This window comes from Corvus cornix, chromosome 13 (genome assembly GCF_000738735.6).
Source record: "Corvus cornix cornix isolate S_Up_H32 chromosome 13, ASM73873v5, whole genome shotgun sequence".
In the NCBI taxonomy this organism is placed as follows: domain Eukaryota; kingdom Metazoa; phylum Chordata; class Aves; order Passeriformes; family Corvidae; genus Corvus; species Corvus cornix.
Genome location: NC_046343.1, coordinates 7,316,866 through 7,336,532, shown reverse-complemented (window position 1 = coordinate 7,336,532; position 19,667 = coordinate 7,316,866). Strand labels below are relative to the sequence as shown.

The 19,667-nt window shown below is 40.3% G+C and overlaps 1 protein-coding gene across 4 annotated transcripts in view; it reads right to left on the bottom strand.

Moving 5' to 3' along the window:
* RNF130 (ring finger protein 130) overlaps nucleotides 1–19,667 on the bottom strand; it is a 55,789-nt gene that overhangs the window by 8,245 nt on the left and 27,877 nt on the right. For 2 of the 4 annotated variants that reach the window (XM_010399928.3, XM_039559414.1), the window contains 4 exons: nucleotides 19,405–19,476; nucleotides 17,396–17,478; nucleotides 10,719–10,815; nucleotides 9,504–9,708 (listed from right to left, as the gene is read on the bottom strand). In XM_010399928.3, the coding sequence (XP_010398230.2) occupies nucleotides 9,504–9,708; nucleotides 10,719–10,815; nucleotides 17,396–17,478; nucleotides 19,405–19,476 (457 nt within the window). Of the gene's footprint in view, nucleotides 1–4,384; nucleotides 4,577–7,383; nucleotides 7,478–9,503; nucleotides 9,709–10,718; nucleotides 10,816–17,395; nucleotides 17,479–19,404; nucleotides 19,477–19,667 lie in introns of those variants that run through there. The other 2 variants (XM_039559413.1, XM_039559415.1) reach the window with 2 other exon arrangements.

Genomic DNA, 19,667 nt, shown 5'->3' with positions numbered 1-19,667 from the left:
ATAAATAAATGAAGGTCGAGTGTTTGAGAAAACATAAAGCTGGAACTTTATGGATTCCAGATGATCACGGTCTGTCTCCCAAGAGCTGGCCTCGATGACCTTAGAGGTCTTTTCCAACCTTAATGATTCTATGATTCAACCAAAAAACCCCCCTGAACCTGCTTTGAAATTATACCAGATAAAACTGATTTCAAACCTGTATTATGAGTCAGGATCATCTGCTTTTTGATGAGCGAGTCTCATTTTGCAGCTGAAATAAGCCGTGAATATTGGATATTTCATCTCCCCTTCCTCCACCTGCTGCAATGTAATGCACAACCAATGCTCAAACAAACCAAAGGGATTCTAAAAATTTGAGGCTGCTCTTGTTTTTATTACACAGAAATCAAACCTGGGATTAGGAAGCAGACAGCCCAGGCTGTCATTTCCTCTGTGTGCACCCAGACTTCCACTCTAGCGGGTTTGAGGGAGAGATTTGATCAACAGGCAGACAGGTCATCTGACAACAAATATTTTATATTAATCTGGAAATAGGCAGTGTATATCCAACACCTCTAAAATTCTTTACTGTGATGTTTTTGTCCTTCTTGGCAAAAGAAATTTAAGCCACCCACTTCCAGGGAGGCTGAATGTTTCCATACAGATAGACATCTCTTGGCTTCCATACCACTTATGAGACACATCGTTCCTTCCTTTCCTAAGTGTCTCCTCTCCCATCCAGAGCAGCCAGCCCAGAGCTAAGAATCCAGCTGCTGCTCAGTATTTTCCACCACTCAGTCTTCAGGTGCTCCATTAACCAGGAGCATTGCCCACAGTTTACGGCTGGAGTAGCGGACTCAGCAGGGCACAGTGACCCAGCCACGCTCCTCTTAATGCAGAAAATTGCTACTGTTTGTTTAAAAACATGGCATCAGTCCAGCTGATAAATTTACTGAATAAATGTATTTTAAGGACAAGTACAAACATCCGCAGTTCCAAATTCAGCGTATGAATCTGTTCTTCCTATTTTGCACTTACCAAGAAAGATCAAGGTTTATCCCTTAGGTACAGAAAACAAATGGGAAGGCTGAATGCAGTTTTAATACATGAAAATGAATCCTTCAGTGCTCTCTGCCACTATTCTTCTTATATGCTTTAAAACAACTTTTCAGATAACTTGCATTGAGTCTGAAAATAAACATACTACCCTGGAATTGATCTTTATACCTACCATAGGATGCCACCAAAGCAAGCACAACACCAAGGCCAAAAACTCAAGACACAGCAGTGCAGGTGCACCAGGATTAAGCATCACCTGGTGTTCCTTTTCCACCTGAAAGTATTTTAACACCCTTAGTCATTAATCAGGGCCATCTTCTGCCACAAGCTGCAGTCCCTTCCACAGCTCCTCAGGCACAAAGACATCTTATGGCGGAAATCTGATCAGAGCACTCCCTACCTCAATCTGTTTTAGACACCATCTCAGTTAAGGAATAACGGAGTGGGACTATTTCATAAAGCACCCTTTCCTCAAAGCCAGCTTAGCACGAAGACCATGACATGGTTGCCATTGTGGAGACATGGTGGCATGACCGGCACAAGTGGAGTGCTGCAACAGATGGCTGAAAACACTTCAGAAGGGACAGGCAAGGAAGGAGACACATTGGGGGAGTCCTGTGGTGCTCACAGAGCCACCTCCCATGATTTACCACCAGTCCCACCTACCTGGGGAGGTCCCAGCTCACTGGTGGTCAGCAAATGTGACACCCAGCTACGAGAAGGGCTGGAAAGGGGGTCTGGGCGACTGCAGGCCTGTCAGCCTGACCTCAGTGCCAGGGAAGGCCATGGAACAGATCATCTTAGTGCCATCACACAGCCCATCCAGGACAAGCAGGGGGTCAGACCCAGGCAGCATGGGTTCAGGAAAGGCAGGTCCTGCTTGACCAGCCTGGTCTTCTGTGACAAGGTGAACCACTTAGTGGATGAAGGAAAGGCTGTGGATGTGTCTACCTGTACTTTGGGAGAGTTTGACACCATGTCCCACAGCATTCTCTTGGAAAGTGGCTGCCCATGGCTTGGACAGGTGTACTGCACATGGGTTAAGAACTGGCTGGATGGCTCAGCCCAGGGAGCAATGGGGAATGGAGTCACACCCACAGGGCTCAGCACTGGGGCCAGCCCTGTTTAATGTCTTTATCAATGATCTGGATGAGGGGATTGAGTGCAACCTCAGTCAGTTTGCAGCCAAAACCAAGTTGGGTTGATCTTCTGTAGGGCAGGAAGGCTGCACAGAGATCTGGATAGGCTGGGTCAAGGTATTTAAAAAACACAGATGTGGCACCTGGGGACATGGTTTAGTGGTGGGCTTGGCAGTGCTGGGTTATGGTTGGACTTGATCTTAGAGGGCTTTTCCAACCTAGATGATTCTATGATGCTATGAAAAACTTTGGGGATTTCCTTCTTCTGTCTATCCAGAGTAAAAAAAAAAAAGAGTTTCTGGGATGATGCAGAGTTCATCTTTGAACATATTTATTTCATTAACAGATAAACATGCACTGAATTGCTTGACCTCAAAGTAACCTATCAAAAGTTATATCATTATTAACATTTTGTTGAGACAGTTGTTAGAGGCTCAAAATAAAAACTAGAAAAGATGATGCTGAGTTATTTAAATCCTCCATAGAGGGAAATGCACTAAAAAGTCCTGTCAACCCTTTTGTTCCAAATATCACTCAACTTCTCCTTCTGCTGCAGTTCTGAAGAAGAAACACGAACCAGAACTATTATGGTGCCTTTTGCATCTGGGTCACTGCTCTGCTCACGCTGTTCCTGTGCAACAGCATGAAATCACACTTAAGAAATTTTGTTTCAGAAGACAAGCACAAACTTATCAGTTTTACTACTGCTGTTGAGAGATGAGTGAAAAAACATGTATCGTAGCTTGTTCCCTAAATTCTGCTCTAACCACATTCCTCCATTTTTGGCAACAACACTCAGTTGAAACATGCTGTACGTTACATGCACACAGCCCTCAGACACAGAATGTTTGAGGTTTTTTTCTTCTCATGAGTAAGTCCAATGGGGTTTTCCAGTCTTTCAAAATGCACTTACTGCTCTATTGATTTGTTTTCATATTTCTTTCAGAATTTCACAAGGACACATTGAAGAAGAATTCTATTAAATGCACTGAAGCTATCACATTCTACGCTGTTTATTATAAAAGCTGCCTTCTCAGCTGAAGCCTGATGGACAAATAAGAATTAAGAAACTATTTTAATGTAGCATCTGGCTGTGTTCCTAAATTCTAGAAGTGCCTATACATAAAAATAAAATTAAATTAAATCCTCTAGTTCCCAGTACATAAAAAAATTAAATCTTACAGCAAAATTGCTTCTCTCTGTTCATTTAATTAAATTAGAAAGCATTCCATTTCTACATCTTGATCCGAGAACAACAAAAAACAACCAAATGCAGAATAGTTTTTAACTTCTGTCAATTCCTTTTTCCTTCCCAACTTGTTACCTTCATTTACCCATCTCATTAAGTCAAGCATTAGCACTTGGCTGCAACTCAGGCCCTCGTGTTTTAACTGACTGTTGTGAATTACTCACACAGAGCTTGCATAACTTGTGTGAAACAGCCGGAGTGAGGACAGTGAGGGGAGCTGTTTTCCCTCTGCCTCCTTCTCCTTGCCAGCACAGAAGCTGTGGCAAGAAGGGACATGCTTGCATAGAGTTTCTACATTGAAGAGTGTTATCAATCTTCTATGATCTGAATTTGAACCAAAACTAACCCCCACCATTGATACGAAAGGAGGCTTCACGCATGGCAGTGGGGGAAATGCTGTGTTTTCACTTGTTATTAGGAAGGAAGAAGAGGTTTAGAGCAGCTTCACTATTATCAAAAGGAGGGTGGGGTAAAAGTAAAAGACAGAAAAGGTTTATGATCTGTGTTTTGAGACAACAGCATTGCAAATCTCCAGCAATGCCCAGCCTCAAGGCAAAAATCATACTGCAGTGCTCCCAGGGCGACTGGAGTGTTACCGGAAGAGAAACTGAGAAAATGTTTTTATTTCAAATTAATTCCCAGCTGGAATGGTAAGTCCATTATAGCAGAATTGACACCTCGACCCAGCTTTTTTCCCTAACAAGTTGGTGTGGAATGATTGCTAACACTTGTTTGTCACTTCAGTGGCAGTTAAGTCACTTCAGTGGCATCATAACAATGACACTCTATGAGATTTCCACTACTACACTACTTCTGTCCCAAATGAATGGAGAATAACAGAGACCTGCAAAGATTGAATCATTCAAAGGAAATAAAGCACCTTTTAAAATTTACAAAATGCTCTCAGACTTGAGTACTAACACAGAAAGCCCAAGAAAAATAAAACTCTCACAGAGTAAGATTTCATAATTAAAGTTTTTTTATTTCTCACTTTTTCTTTAATACAAAGCTTTGGCATCAGCAAATTTTATGAAAAAATAGAATGTACTAAATAATTGCTTGTGCTGCATGATCGATAAATGATGCATAAAAATAGGTGTCTCTCTCCAAGGCAATCGGCCGGAAAGCGTTTCTTCAATAGCATTCTGCTCTGCAGGGCAGAAAAAAAAGGAACAAAATATTTATGTTAAAGTTAATACTGCCAATATTAAAAAAAAAAAAAAAAAAAAAAAAAAAAAAAATTCCTGTAAAAGTAAGCTAGTGAAAAATAACAAATTATACAAAGCCAGAGCATTAAGAGACATCTGTATTTGTCACATCATTCCTACAGGACAGCCAGAGGTCTGAGCACTTCTAAACTCTTGAGGACACTCCATCTGCTACTGAAAACTTTCTGTAAGTGGTCCAATCCAACATTTGGGCTTTTTGGGCTTAAACCCACACTTACACAGTAATTTTTTTTCATTACCTAGGAAGCAAGCAAAATGTGCTGCTTCTGTTCCTTTCAAACACTGCCTAAAACTTTTATTACTAGTACTGCAAGGTTATTTTGAGACCAAGAGAAAGCAGCTGGTTCCTTATTTTCTTATCACTTAGATGATGTTTACTTTTGTCACAACTATTTAAAAATGCATGTGTGTGTATTTATACATACACACAAACATACATACACACAGCTAAACATGTATATACTCACAACTCCGGAACTATTGCTCTAAATAACTATGTTTAAGCTGTGGGAAGGACATAGCAAAAAAACAGGTACGGGATATGGTTTTAGGTGAGTTTTAAAGCAGAATTTCAAGCCTTTTACTTGCATCAGTGTATTACATGGCCTCATTCTTGCTACTGTTGTTTTTAAACAATAAAAATGCCTCTGGTTCCTCTTGAAATACTATCATAAAAAGGCAGGGTATGCCAGCATTGCTTTTTACATGGAGAGCAACATAAAAAGCAGGTATGTTTAGTAGAAAAAGCAATGAGAAGGAGCTGCCATATATCTGGCGTGATATTCAGCACAGGAAATTCTTTGTCTGGCACTGGGAAGGTGTCAGTGACACAATAAATCTCAGCATTAGTGTCATTTTAACTGTCTAAAATGAGTAGTCGAACCCAGCAGCACTTGTGGAGGCTGCTCAGATCCCAAAGGATTCAGATGAAGAGCTGCTGAGGTTGAAGGCCACAGCCAGGAACCTCAGTTACCCAAATAAGTGATTTTTGAAGCTCTGGTTTCTGTGGCTGTGAGTTTTCTCAAGTCTGTCTCAAGTACACACTCGATGTGCTCGCATTTTAATTCCTGTCACTCAGAAAAGGAGCTCTCCTTGTATCAGCACACCCTTTGTTTGTACTGAGGGAACATCAATGTGAAAACACTTTGCTGGAGGCCCAAAGTCCCTGCCAATGTGCAAGCTTGTCCTTGCAGTAAAAACAGTCCCAGAGCAACAAAAAGAGGAGTTGCAAGGCAAGGCAGAAATGCAGCTGCTATCAGTGCCCACATCTGGATGAGACTTCATGGGCTACAGCTCCTCCTCCTTCCCAAAGACATGCAAGTGCCCAGCAATGCAGACATTCCTGTTCTGCAGCCCATCCTGCCCCATGCCTTCCCAAGCTATTTTTCCAGGCAGATTAACGATGTTCAGCTGCAGCCATGTTGCCAAGTTGCTGGTTGATGGCTGCAAGTTCAAGAGTTTGACAAATGGAAAAAATAATAATCAGTAGACTTGATAGGGCTATTTGAAGTCCTAAAAGTTTTCTTCATGAAGCCCTTTTGGAATAAGCATATAAAAAGAGGAGGAAGATTTGCAAATTAGTGGTAATGAAAAATCCCTGATGACCAATATTATGGACCCTCCTGAAGATGATTAGCTGAGATTGTCTAAAATTTTACACTGGAGACTATTAGACATGTTTCCATCTTATTGAGAAGGACACCTTATACTTTCCAAACAGCAGTAAAAGTAAAAAAAAAAAAAAAAAAAAAAAAAAATAATCCAAACCCCTTCTTTCTCTTATCTCAAAGAAAAAAACCAAAGAAAATGTTTATAAAGCTGCATTTCCAGGCAGCATTCCTTTGGATCTCACCCCACTTCTGGTTGAGAGATCAGCACTTTAATGGAAACTCAGCTGTGTCAAGATGTTCAGAGACAAAGAATGATGTTGACACTTTGCCTTCACAAATAAATAATTAAATTATGATTAAACATATATCCTGAGCCCAGATAGTCTGTAAACCTACATGAAAATAAGCTAGATGTACCTAGTTAATAGATTTGCAGAACAGATTTATACTTGCCCACACACAGAATTATAAAAAAAGACTGGAAGTCATCTGCTAGGGTAATTTCTTGTCCAGCCTGTCTGAAGGGAGGCTGGGGGTTTCTATATAGGTTAAGAAAGCATGGAAGCAAGCCTCCCTTAATTTAAGAGAGGAGAAACAGTACTGCATTCACTGCTTTCATCTCTCCCTCACCTAAGAAGAAGATAGTTTTCTATTTAAACACCTTTTTTTTCCCCTTTAGCTGAAAGTGTGCCAACTAGGAGTACAGAATTATTTTTGTTTAATATGAAATTTGACTATAAAATTGAGGTGAAAACTGTCAAAGGTAAGTGCTGGTAGTAAGTTTTACTGGCAGGTGAATTTTGAACATGGGAATTTAATGGCAGAAATCTAATGTTTACCTAGACCAGTGATCAGAAACTGAACATAAATATTCTCTCTTTTCCCCTTTTCACATCTCCACTTAGCAAAGAGATTTCCTCAGGTAAGCCAGCTAAATATAAATTAAGAGGGACTTTACCCTGAAACCTGCTGTTAACAGACACTCAACATTTGAGAAAAGCAGGAAATTTGATTCCTTGAAAACTATACATTCCCCCTTCTCTTGGTATTTTATTCCCAATGTTGTCCATGACACACACCCACCAGAAATGCACAGAAATATCTGAATAGTTACTTACTCATTAGCATTCAAGCTAGCTGTGGCTTTGATGATCATGTAGCAGAGTGTAAGGGCACTGAGGAGGCCAAAACTGGCAATAATAAACCATTCTTCTGTTGACAAAGGAAAGGGAGGAAATCACTCGTGGGAGAAAGCGATGCCAATATTTCCCTCAAACACCACTGGCGGAAGGCAAGAGGCTTCTAAGCCATGACTGGCCCCAGGAGGTGAAGCAGAAGGAGGTTAAGCCACAGAGTTACTGACGGGAGAAGGCTAGCAAAGAAGAAGTGGAGAGAGGTGCAGAAAAAAAGCATGGCACAACAGTATTTCCTGGCTGAGCCCAAGGGTTAGTGATAAAGAAAAGTTACTTAACAATGTAAAGTGAAATGCAGGATCAAGGGAAAATGTAATGAAAACTCTGTCCACCCCCAAGTCAGAAAGACGACTGTCAGGTTGGGTTAGGTTTGGTGAGATGCAACTCTTTCACATAAGCACACCCAAAGTACTGTTGTACTTCAACTGTGTCTTCGCCCCCTCCCTCCTGAATTTATGTTATAGTGTTACTTAAAACCCAACAAAAATCAGGATAGATTGCTCAACAGTGAAACATAACTACAGTTTTCCACTTAATAGACAGATAAATCCGCAGAAAAATAATTTCAACACTGAAGTAGACACACACATATTAAAAAATAAAAAGTAATATAAAGAAGTCTATTAAAGAATGTTCACTATTCAAAATTCTCCCCAGGATCAACCTGGCATAAGTAACAGTTCAGAATACAAACACAGTTGTCGAATACAGCTTTTGGTTTAACTCTCATGCATCAAAGAATTCATGTGTCACCCATAAAATACAAACATTTCAAGAGCCCTTTCTAAAGCTTTACTTTATAAACATTATCAGAATGAACTGTTGGTGGTTATTTCTTGTTTTACCCTGGCATCCCATCTGTGCACAAGCAGCACTACAGCTGGGAACAGACAGTAAAAACACCTTCTGAAAAGGCAGTTACTAAAAAGAGAAAACTACAGTTTCCCACCCATGACAAGGAAGCAGCACAGCCACAGATCTGTTCTTGTTCCACAAGACAACTGAGCGCAAGGTGAACCGGAGGCTGAACTCTGGATGGCAAAGTGACTTACTGGCTTTGTGGAGAATCCAGATTTTGTAGGTGGATTTTCCCATCTCAGATCAGGACATTTTTAGATATAGACTGTGTTTTCCATAAGGTGAGGGGTTTTTTTAAATGAGACATTTACTTTGCTACAGCATCTAAAGAAACACTCTAATGAACTGCATTGGTTTCACTGCCTCGTATAGATGTATCAGTGGCAACCAGTGCCACTAAGTTCAAAATCTAGATCACATACGCACATAAGCAAAATACAAGGAGAAAATTAGACTCTTGTACTGCATGGATTCTGTTTTTTGCAATTCATCCAGAAAAACAACCATTGATGCATCAAGTTGAGACTATACAGCACATGGAAAACTGATGCAATAGTTTTGTATTCATTATAGTGCTATTGTACATTAAAAACCCTAGGTAAATCCAGTAAGTGGAAATTTTCCATGCAGCTCTTATGGATAAGAGCTTTCAAGCAGTGCAGGAACACTTTTCTGATGTTATAAAACACTTGGACAATACTCAAATGTTGGTACATCAAATGCTTCTTTAATTCACAAATTTTATAAGAAAAAACACCTGCTAAGTGACATCAGAATTCCAGTAGCAATGTTCTCAGGGGAAAAAATGTCTGCAGAAATAGCAGTCAGCTAAAATATTTATATTTGTATAAATTATTGCACGTAAAGTATTCTGAAGGGATAAATAATAATTTTGGCAATCCAGCCTCTCGTGCTGGTTACTGAATTCACAAAGGTTATTTTGGTGCCATTTTAGTTCATCCAGGGTTCTTTGCATGAGGATCTAAGTGGATATACCATTAATAATGGAAGTGTTGGCACTGTCATACCTAAAGTTATTGGTTCCAGTAAGGAGCATATGCCTCTTGCAGAGGCACTGAGGTCACCTTTGTCCCTGCAGGGACATCCATCACCAGGGCCCTGCAGCACAGAGGGACACACACACCACGGAATCCGTAGGATGGTACTGGGAGCCAAAGGACACTTACTTGTCACTGCAATGTTGATCTCTCCTGACCTTGGTGTCAGCTCCCCGTCCTGTGGCAGCTGGGACATGCCCGAGGTGCGCAAGGGCTCCAGGCTGAGGGAGCTGTCGGTGCCGAAGTCGCCGAGCGCCGAGCGCCTGCTCGCCGGCTGCCCCCGCGTGAGCCTCTCCATGTCAAAGGCTACATTATCTGTGCATGGCACGTTGGGCTGGGCAAAAACACAGCTCCATGTTACAGCAGTGAATGTTCTATGGGTAGCAAACCTATACATTGAATAAACCCACCCACACACACTTCTTTCAGCCACTGTGGCTGTGCTGAGGTCACACAGGAGAGAAATGCATGAATGAACAACTTCTACCTGAAGTCACCTCTTTAAGAGGAGAAAGAAGAAGCAGAAAAAATGATTGAGATACAAGGATGGGACTCAAATACACTTGTATCATAGCCTATGCCTGTATGGTTTACCACAACCATGATAAACTCTGAATTCTACTGTATCCTCTGCTAAAAACCCAGGTATGTTATTAACTGCAAAAACAGGTCATCCACAATATATCTGCTACTATTTCTTCGGAAATGTGCAAATTTGCAACTGACACAGCTAAAAATGGAGGCCTGATTATTCTCACTGTCTTGAATCAAAAACTAGTTTAGACAGTCTCTCCATATGTTCTTCTCCTACTCTGAAAAGAGCATCACTCCCACTTTATAATTTTTTCCTCATACAGGAAAGATTAAAAAAATCTTCTTTGAGGTTTCATTGCTATCCCTTTGTGAACTGGTCAACCAAAGCATAATGTCTTATGGGGATCCCATAAGACATGACCTGCTTGAGGAAAACTCACTGCTCTTGGCTACAGTGGGGCTTTTAATGTGCAAATTTAAGACTGTCTACAGGAAACCACGAGAACACGAGATTCACAGAGTAAATATAACGAGGGTTGAAAGGACTTGAGAAAAGGGAAGATTACAGAGAATCTAGCATACTTCTAGCAGATAATTGCCATAAATGCAAATATAACAATATATTCTCAATGACCAACCAGGGAAAGAAGGACCAACAACAAATCAGCAGCAAAGAAATTGGTAAAACCCCCCTAATATTTTCTCAGTAAGGGTACTAGAATACCCTTACCCCTCTCTCCCCTAAAATTATTCTTCCTGTTCTGGGTCTCAGACATGGGAGAAAGAAGAGCTCACAACAGAGCAACTTACCACAATTCCCAGTGCCTTCAAAATGTTCAGTTTACACATTGGACATGTACAGTGCTCACTGAGCCATGGATCCACACAGACTTTGTGGAACACGTGCCTAGAAGAACAGAGAAGGTACATACATAGTTTGCAAACAATTCTGTTTTATACAATGAAAATGACTTAAACTTTTGGATAGTTGCTTTTTTTAATTTTAAAATACATGCAAATCTTAGAATTGCCAGTATTCTGTGGTAATTGCAGTAATTAAAAAAATTTGCTTGTTGTTGTCACTCTTTACTAATAGTTCAATTAGGAGGAAACACTTGAAGATTTTAATTCCCACCTCACACCCCCCTTTTACTGTGGATATGAGTAGAAGATGTAAGGTAAAAGAACCAAGGTAATGCCATTCCCACCATAACTTGTCTACAGTCTTGTCTCAGTTTTGATGCAGAATTTGACCATAAACTGTGTAGGAAGAGCATAGATCCATCAGCTGTCAATTTTGTTCACAAGTCAGTGGAACCAACCCAAACACATTCCTGTTTGACTTTGAAAAGGCTTTTATAATTATCATATCGAAGTAAAAAGAAGGCTTTCCCCCTGCCATCAGTATTTCTTGATATCAAGAAGGAAAACATGTCCATCATGATATGATTGTCATAAAAATAAAAGGAGGGGCAAACTGGGCTTTCAGAGGTGGAAAGGCAAATTGTGCTCCTACTTGCACAGCAGGCAACTCTGCAATAGGCAACAGTCTGCATTGCCTCCTACACTGCATTCAAAGTCTTAGTCACACACATGAATATAATGTAACAGTGTTGGGATTGATATAAACCAGTATAACAAGAAAGGACTATGCAGAGACCAAAACAAGGTACATAAATTAAAGGAAGTAAAGGAAATGAATGCTCTCTTAGCTTTCCAAAAGGCAAAGAACTTTTCAGAGGATATTCATGGCAGGCATGGGTATCACAAGATTGTCTACCCAATATAGATTCAGCAAATACTCATAAAAACCCAATCTGAGTAACTGCCTATGATAACTCCAATGATAAGAGCCCTGGTCCTTCATTTCCAGTGGTGCTGACTGCAGAGCAAGAAGCCAGTAAGAGCAGGCACACCCAAACACGACAGACTGGTGATCATGACAAAGTTCAGCAATTACAAGGGCTGCTTAATCAGCGAAGAGCTGTGCTCTGGAGCCAGCAGGGAAAGGGGCAGGGGCAGAACAAGCAGTTCTTGCCATCTATTTGAGGCATCAGCAGGGTCTGCAAGAGGTGGTCATGTGTGCCCCCAAGGCAGCATAAAGCTGAGATATTCTCTGCCCCCTCCTTGCTCGGGTTACACTTGTGCTCTGTGCCTCAGAAAGCTCATCATGGAATCCGGGAGCTCTTTGCTCCCTGTCCTTTGGGATTTTAACACCAGAGACCAAATGAGGCACATTGCCAGATTATCTGCTTTTAAGTCTCTGAAAGGCCTCCTGGAACTGTTAAACATTGCAAAAGACAGTATATAATTATGTTCCATGTCTTCAGACTGATGCAGGGACTAAAGAATATCAACATTACGAAGTTCTAGGCAGCTACAGCTCTATGTCCTACCTGTACTAATTAAAGATGCACAATTAGGGTGTAAAATAGTCAATAGAAGATAGACAGGGAGCAAAAGAATTTTGCTTATCTCTATCCCAGATAATGCAGGAATAAAAACTTAAAGAACCTCAGTTAGTCACTTGGCTGGCCTGTGTCCTCTAGCAAGATGGCAATCACAAAAAACAGGGTATGTACAGTGACTTGTGTTCAAATCATCACCCAAAATAGACTCACTTCTATTATTATTCTTAATGCATTCCCTTCATTACTCACAAAACTACAGGAAACAATGTTTAGAAACTCTGGGTGATACAAAATGGTTTTAAATATTCTGAAACATACAGAGATGCTATTTTTCTATGTTAGGCAAATTATGACTTTTATTTGCTTGTTTTCTTTTAAGTCTCTGGAGTCTGTTTTTTTAAAGTAGAACAAACCTGAAAATCTAATATTTTGGGCAAGAGCAGACATCAAGACTCCACAGAAGTATGAAAACAGCTTTATTATATCATTATTGGCTAATCAGTGCTGTAGAAGCACTCAGATCAAGTGAAGCAGGCGACTGATGTAGATGCCAACGTGCATCCACTAAATATTATAAGTTATTTTAAAAAGCCATTAGCACTTTGATATATTTATATACACAGCCGAATTGTTTTTGTGACCCCCTAATTCTTTGCTTTTAGTTCCTAAACCTTCATGGATGTTTATTAATGTGTTTCAAAGAAGTGCAGTTCTCCAAAGGTTCTTGATTTAGAAATCATGGCTCTGCCTACTACTTACAGAGTTTCTCTACCCCTTAAAAAGTTTGCTGATAGCATTATTGTGGCTCAGGCTCTGTCTGGATTTGTCTGTTTGCAAGAGTTAAAAAGGAGTTATACAGCAATGACGACAGCAAACAAGAATTATTTTCAAACCTCACACTGACAAAGTAAGCCCTTGCAATTTCTGCTCTCATAAACCTTCCTCCTCTTCCTATTTCTGTCATTGGTATTCAAGGACCATAAATCTGAAGAGTTCCCAGCAAGTTGCTCTTGGTCACGACAACTGATGATGTTCCCTCAGGAGCCACACGCTGGGGAGTCAGGTGTGACACAGCCTCTGCTGCCTCTCCAGCCTCGGGCTGGAGGAAGCAGGGCTGGCAGCCAGGCTGGCAGCACTGATGGAGTCTCCCATGCAGGCACAACTCCAGGCAGGTGACCTGCAGGTATTTTTCCACTCTGTCAGCACACCCAAGCCAGTTGCCCTCCAGCTGGTAATAAACACCATAACACCAACTCTTGTACAACATGGCTTCTTTGCAGCATTTCACAGGGGAGAAAGTGAGTTAGGAATCTCTTTTAGTGGTGTAAGGCCTCCAAATCTGCACATCACAGAAGGAGAAGGGTTGAATGATTTTCAAGTGCTGTTTCCCTAAAGCTCACTACCCTTCCCTGCTCTCAGTGCAGCATCCCACCAAAGGGACCTTTGCTGTTGCAAAGAGCATCTTTGGCTACTGCTGGGGGCAGCTGCTCCCCTGGCCCTGGGGTCCAAGGCACTGCAGGAGGCAGAAAGGATGCCATCAAGACTCTGTGTTAATTTGGTCTTTAAAAGAAAAAGGTAGCTATTTGCAGCAGCACAGAATCAAACAGATAAAAATATGAAAATCAGGTTTAGTCACTTTTGTCACTTTCCTCCTTCTTGCCCAGGATAGAAATTAAGAATTTGGCTCAAAAGCCATCTATTTTATAGTATTCACAACTCTTAATTCTTTTGCTACCTTGTTAATTCCTTCCTTCCCAGGATATCTTTCTGCCCTTTCCAATGTCATTTTCTGCTCTTCTCTAACCTGTCACTTTGCTCTCCCCATCCCTTATCTCTCACTAATCCTTCACACTACCCACTCCTGATCACTTTCCACCTAGTGCCTGTTCAGCCCCTAAATGCAACAGTGTGATGGCAGAATAAAATTACCTGAAGAAAGAGAATGTCCATGAAGTTTGTCTTTCGCTAGGATCCCTCTGACATTTGCTTCCTCTACTTATTTTTCCCTTACGTAATGACAGTCACAAAAGACACATTCCTCAAGCTTGGAAGCCTGAAACAGATGGCTGCTTGTCCCTCAGTGCACTAAAGCTATAGGTATGTCCATAGGCTGCTGGTACTAAACATACTTCTCTCTCTAAAGCACAAAATGAGCTATTGCAAACAATTCAGTTGAATTTCTACCACTTTAACCATACTTTATTTTTAGATTGGCCACAATTTCCCGCACGCCATGAAACTTTACATCACAAATGTGGTGTTTCACCACAGAATTTTAGGTGCAGCTTGCTCAGCTGCTGGTAGATTTCGCCTGTTGTGTGTCTGCCCAGATTCCTCTGCTGAGGCACAGAGTGACAGACCAAACTTAACTGCAGGGAATAACTGTGGTACTAAAGGGAAAGGCTACTTTTAAATTGATGAAAGCAGCAAGGATGCCTCATGCCAGTGATTCCTACTGTCTAATGATTACAGCTTCCCCAACAAGCACAGTAAGAAGAATTTCTAGCCTTTCATTTGCTTTCTCTTGGTCAAGTAATTTTCTCCACGGTTTTCTTGCAATTTATTTTCTCATCTGGCTTAGAAGCTCTCTTGTAGGCTTTGTTTTATAGTCTGTGCGCTGTTTGGGTTGTTTTTTTGTTTAAACTAACATTTCATGCTGTGCTAAAATGGGAGGTTGAAGTATGAGAAAGTAGAAAGGAGTTAAACCTCCAAAACAAGGTTTGGGGAGCAGCATTTCAGGCACTGAAGACTGAAAAATCTTACACGGAATCTGATATTTATTGGGCCCATCTCTGCAGGTAGTAGTTGGCTTTTCATCCACAAATATAAAAATGTCTTGTGGAAAGCATCCATCTCACTGTTTGTGTCTAGCCTAGATGGTTTTGCACTCAAAAGCTGAGCTGCAGCAAATGAAAAGTGAGATGTAAAAAAGAAGTAGAAAGTGAACATAAAAGTTGTCATACAGCCTTCGGCAGGAATGTAATCTGAGCCTTCGCTGACCTTACATTCTTGTGAAAAACAGAACCGAAAACGATCTACACAAGAGCCTTGATCTCTCCCTTACATGGGAGACTGCACTGGGGCAGGTTGTGCTGAGGTGGCAGCCAGGTGCACCTGCATGCAGCTCCCTGAACAGCTGTAACTATCCCTGAGGGCCCAGAGCTTCCTGCCTGCAGGACTGCAGCTCACCAAAGGTGTATGAAGGAAAAGGACTTTTCTTTCTTTTTTTTTTTAATTAAAAAATGTATTAATGATCACCTTGTTTAAATGGTCTGTATTGTATCTGTGGATATGAGCAACATATCCACTGCTTGGACGGGGGCAGTTGTTCAACTAAGGAAGTTGGCTTTTAATCCCAACTCTGCCTTGTGCTCAGTGGGAAGAGTTGTTTTCCTATGGGGGAAGACTCATTCTCTCTTCACTGGCAAGGACCTCCTCCTGCCTTTTGTTTGGTATCAAGAGAAAGGCACAGAGGGGTGGGACTTGTGACCTTTCATTCCACGTCCTTGAGCCTCACAGTACCACCCTGAAGTACAAAAGAGATGCTTTCTTAAGAGGCAAACAATCATCTCAGCGGTCCAAAACTGGTGTGCAGTTTCCAGAAGTTCCTCCTCTAATTTCTGACTAAGCTTCTGCATAACATATCAAAAGAGCAGGGCTTAATTCACCTACACAAACTTCACTTGAGATTGCAATAAATGATGTAACTCTGAAATCTTTACTTAACACTTGGGAGTACATTTTTTAGAGCAAGAGGACATCAACTTTGAGTAAAAATGACCGAATTGTAAAGAAGAAACACACCCACACCCACATGATTAAAAGCTCCCAAACCTTTACTAATTAAGACCAAGCTCTTCTATTCCTAAATATTTTAATTGGAGTTTCTAAATAATCATTTGTAGAGTATGTTAACTAAACAACATTAAGAATCTAAAACACGTCACTGTTTCCTACTGTCCAAGAGGTAAGGAACACAGAGAACAGTAAACTGAATGAGATTTTTGGCTTCAGAAGTATAATGCACACATATGTTGATCAATAAGATATAAAATAATAGTGTTTTCCTTTTATGATGATGGAAATACACTGCACATTAGAAGATATTCCAGCTATTCAGAACAGCCTGCAGGAGGATTTAGAAGACCAATAATGAGCTCATATGTGCTGCTGCTGCCTGACTGGAGATTGACTCCAACACATGACTTTGTTGCTTCTGGAGTATCATGCAGAACCATTTATGTATCAAGTACAAGCCAAGTTACTGGATCTTGCTGCATATACACAACCTAACTTACACATGGTTTTTGTGCCTGGAGATGGGGAGAAAGCTTTGCATTTCAGAACACAAGGGAAAGATGTCCTTGGTAATGCCTGAAGCTACCAAAATGTATGATGCATCAAAATCAGCCACCAGGTGGAAAAGTATTTAAAAGCATCTCTCAAAGAGAAAATGTCCCAAAACAACTCAAGAATGGAAATGGAATGGAAACAAACTGAAAACCTGTAAATGTCAACACAGTGCCATAAAAGGGGTAGAAGTTGTTATATTTTAAGCACTAATGCAGAATCACCAGCAAGTACAAATCTTCAGGCACAAGCCAAGATCACACTGCACTGAAGAGACCAAAGACAGATGACAGCACAGAAGCTGACTAATGTCAGGAGGTATGAAGGTTGCAAAGACTGCATTTCTATTTCCTACAGTTTTGGAAACCATCAGCCAGCTGTTGCACATCTACTGTGCAGAATGCTGCAGCTGTACCTGGCTCCTTATACTGAAGTTTTTTGAGTCTGCCCATGACTTGGTCCTTAAACCTGCACCCCCCTCCACCTCACTGCAATCTCAATAGCTCCACTGCCAATATCTTTAATATAATTCTGTTTAATCTCCACTGTCCTAATAGTGCCAGCACCCACACTCACACTTTCTGGCACCATAGTCTAAAATAAAGTGGCTGTTATTAGGACTGAAAACATCGAACAAATGCATTTGTGAATTACAATGCACATGAAATGAAGCAAAAGAGCACCAACAGATAACAGTTTCCAAACAAACCAACTTCATTATCTTACTTGCATGGCAAAATGCGAACAACATCGTTCTGCTTGTAACTCTCAATGCAGACAGCACAATGATCAAAGTCTGGGTCTGTTTCCTAAAATGAATAGAATGAGAATTCAAGTCAAGAGTCAAAGCTATGACAAATGTCAAAGTAGTTGTGACTAGTACATGAACTGCTTTGTGCCAAGTAGCTGTTACCAAGCTATAAATCCAATGACTGCATTATTATACTTCAACATGACTTAAGCAAGAAAAGCATCTCCTACATACAAAACTCCTATTTTTTTGAGCTGGTAAATCACCATTTGAAACATAAGCTAAGGCCTAAATGATTCCAATGTTCAGTGAAATCATTATAAAATATAGTGGAATTTTTCCTAGATTTCCTTTTGTTTTTTACTTCCAGCTTGGAGATAACATTTATCCAGGGCTATTTCATCCAGGGATTTTTTTGGTTTTTTTTGTTGTTGTTGTTGGGTTTTTTTGTTTGTTTTTTGGTTTGTTTTTTGTTTGTTTGGTTGTTGTTGTTGTTGTTTTTGTTGTTTGTTTGTTCTGGCAGAATAAGAATTCTGGGACTCATTTTTACAGCCAGAACTAGCACATATTACTTATTGCAGAGTAGTCCCATATTTGTGTCTGCTGCTTACTTGCAGAAATATCATTGCTCTTATCCAGACATGAACATGAGGATCACTGATTGACTGACTCTTCTCTTTTCTGTTTTCCAGAAGTTAAGATTTTTTAAAATTCTATTTTAAAATACGGTATTTTTAAATTCCAATTGAAAAAGATGGGACTTCATTTGGATATAGATATGGCATCAACAATACATATTTAAAATGTTTGGGCCTGTGACAAAAAATAGGCTGTTCCTTCTCTTAGTTCAACGTCACTGTTCTTTTTGATGCCAACCAGCTACAAGCCAGACACCAAGACAGGGACCAGAGCAAGGCCACAGCCACTCCTGGTCAGCAGCAGCCAGGGCAGCACACAGAGAATCCTGATGGCTCTTCTGAGGAAAAAAAGGTTTTTCCCACTCTGTTCACCTGCATGTGCACCTCATGCTGTCTGCACTGCAACCTACACAGCACTTGACAGCATAAATTCAGAACTGGCAAGACAACAACACTTTTTAACATGGAAAAGTTCCTCTAATCTTTATGTTCTCCCATTCCAGAAAAGATTTAGTGCAGTGGGCTGTTTTGAAATAAAACTACATAGGGAGGGAGGAAGAACAGAAAGACATTTTCTCTGCCTTCTCTCTGGAAGCAAATTTTCCTATCACTTCCTAATCTCCCACTGCAGATAGTGTTGACAAGAAAGATAAAAAGGAATCACAATACAAAGGCCCTAGGAAATAAGATTTTAAAAATCAAATCATAGCCAGAATTTCCCTGCCTTTTGAAAATTAAAGCTAAAAAATTAAGCAAGATTAATGACTATTTTTTCCTTTCAGAATCAAAAATAAAGTAATACTGCTCATAAAGTGGAAAAAGCTTACAACATACCACACCATATATTTTAGTTTGCATACCAGCAAGAAATGTTCTTGGAGTAACATTTACTGAAATACCTCTTTATGCTCCCCCTTAACTTACTGAATAGTTGTATTTTACTTAAGAGATATCTTCAATTATCTGTCTTTTATATTTATTTTTCCTTTACAGAACCTATATATGGAAAGGTTCTAAGCTTAAGAATTCCACATAAACAATGCCAGCCCTTATGTACTCACGCCAGGACATCCTCCCAGCCAGCACACAAAACCACCCTCAGTCACAGTTGCCAGATGGAGTGCAAATAGTATTTAAGCAAGAAAAACTTCTTTGAAATATACAGACTTACAGCACACATCAGTACTAACAGTTACACAAAATATTGTGCCACAGGACAAAGTAAGCCTCCAACAAGGAAGGCAAAGTCATAAATTAGAAACTGAAAGAAAAAACTGAGAGTGTTTCCCCAGAAAAAAAATAAACATGACGCTCAAGTTTATCATGTTGAAATCTTATTATTATACCTTATCACCCTTCTTTACTGTCCTGGTTGTCAATTTACCAATGGCTTTCTTGGCAGCATCTCCAAGTCGACGCTAATAAAGTGACAAAGAAGAGAACACAAATTAACCCTGATAAACAAGCTTCATTAGTGTCCTTTATAATGACTTATTTGGGCTCAGTAATACCATTGCAATACACACTATGGCAGCAGGCCAACACATAAGACAAAATGCAAACACAGCAAAGCACTGAGATTTGTTGAGAAGGAAAAATAGCCAACAGC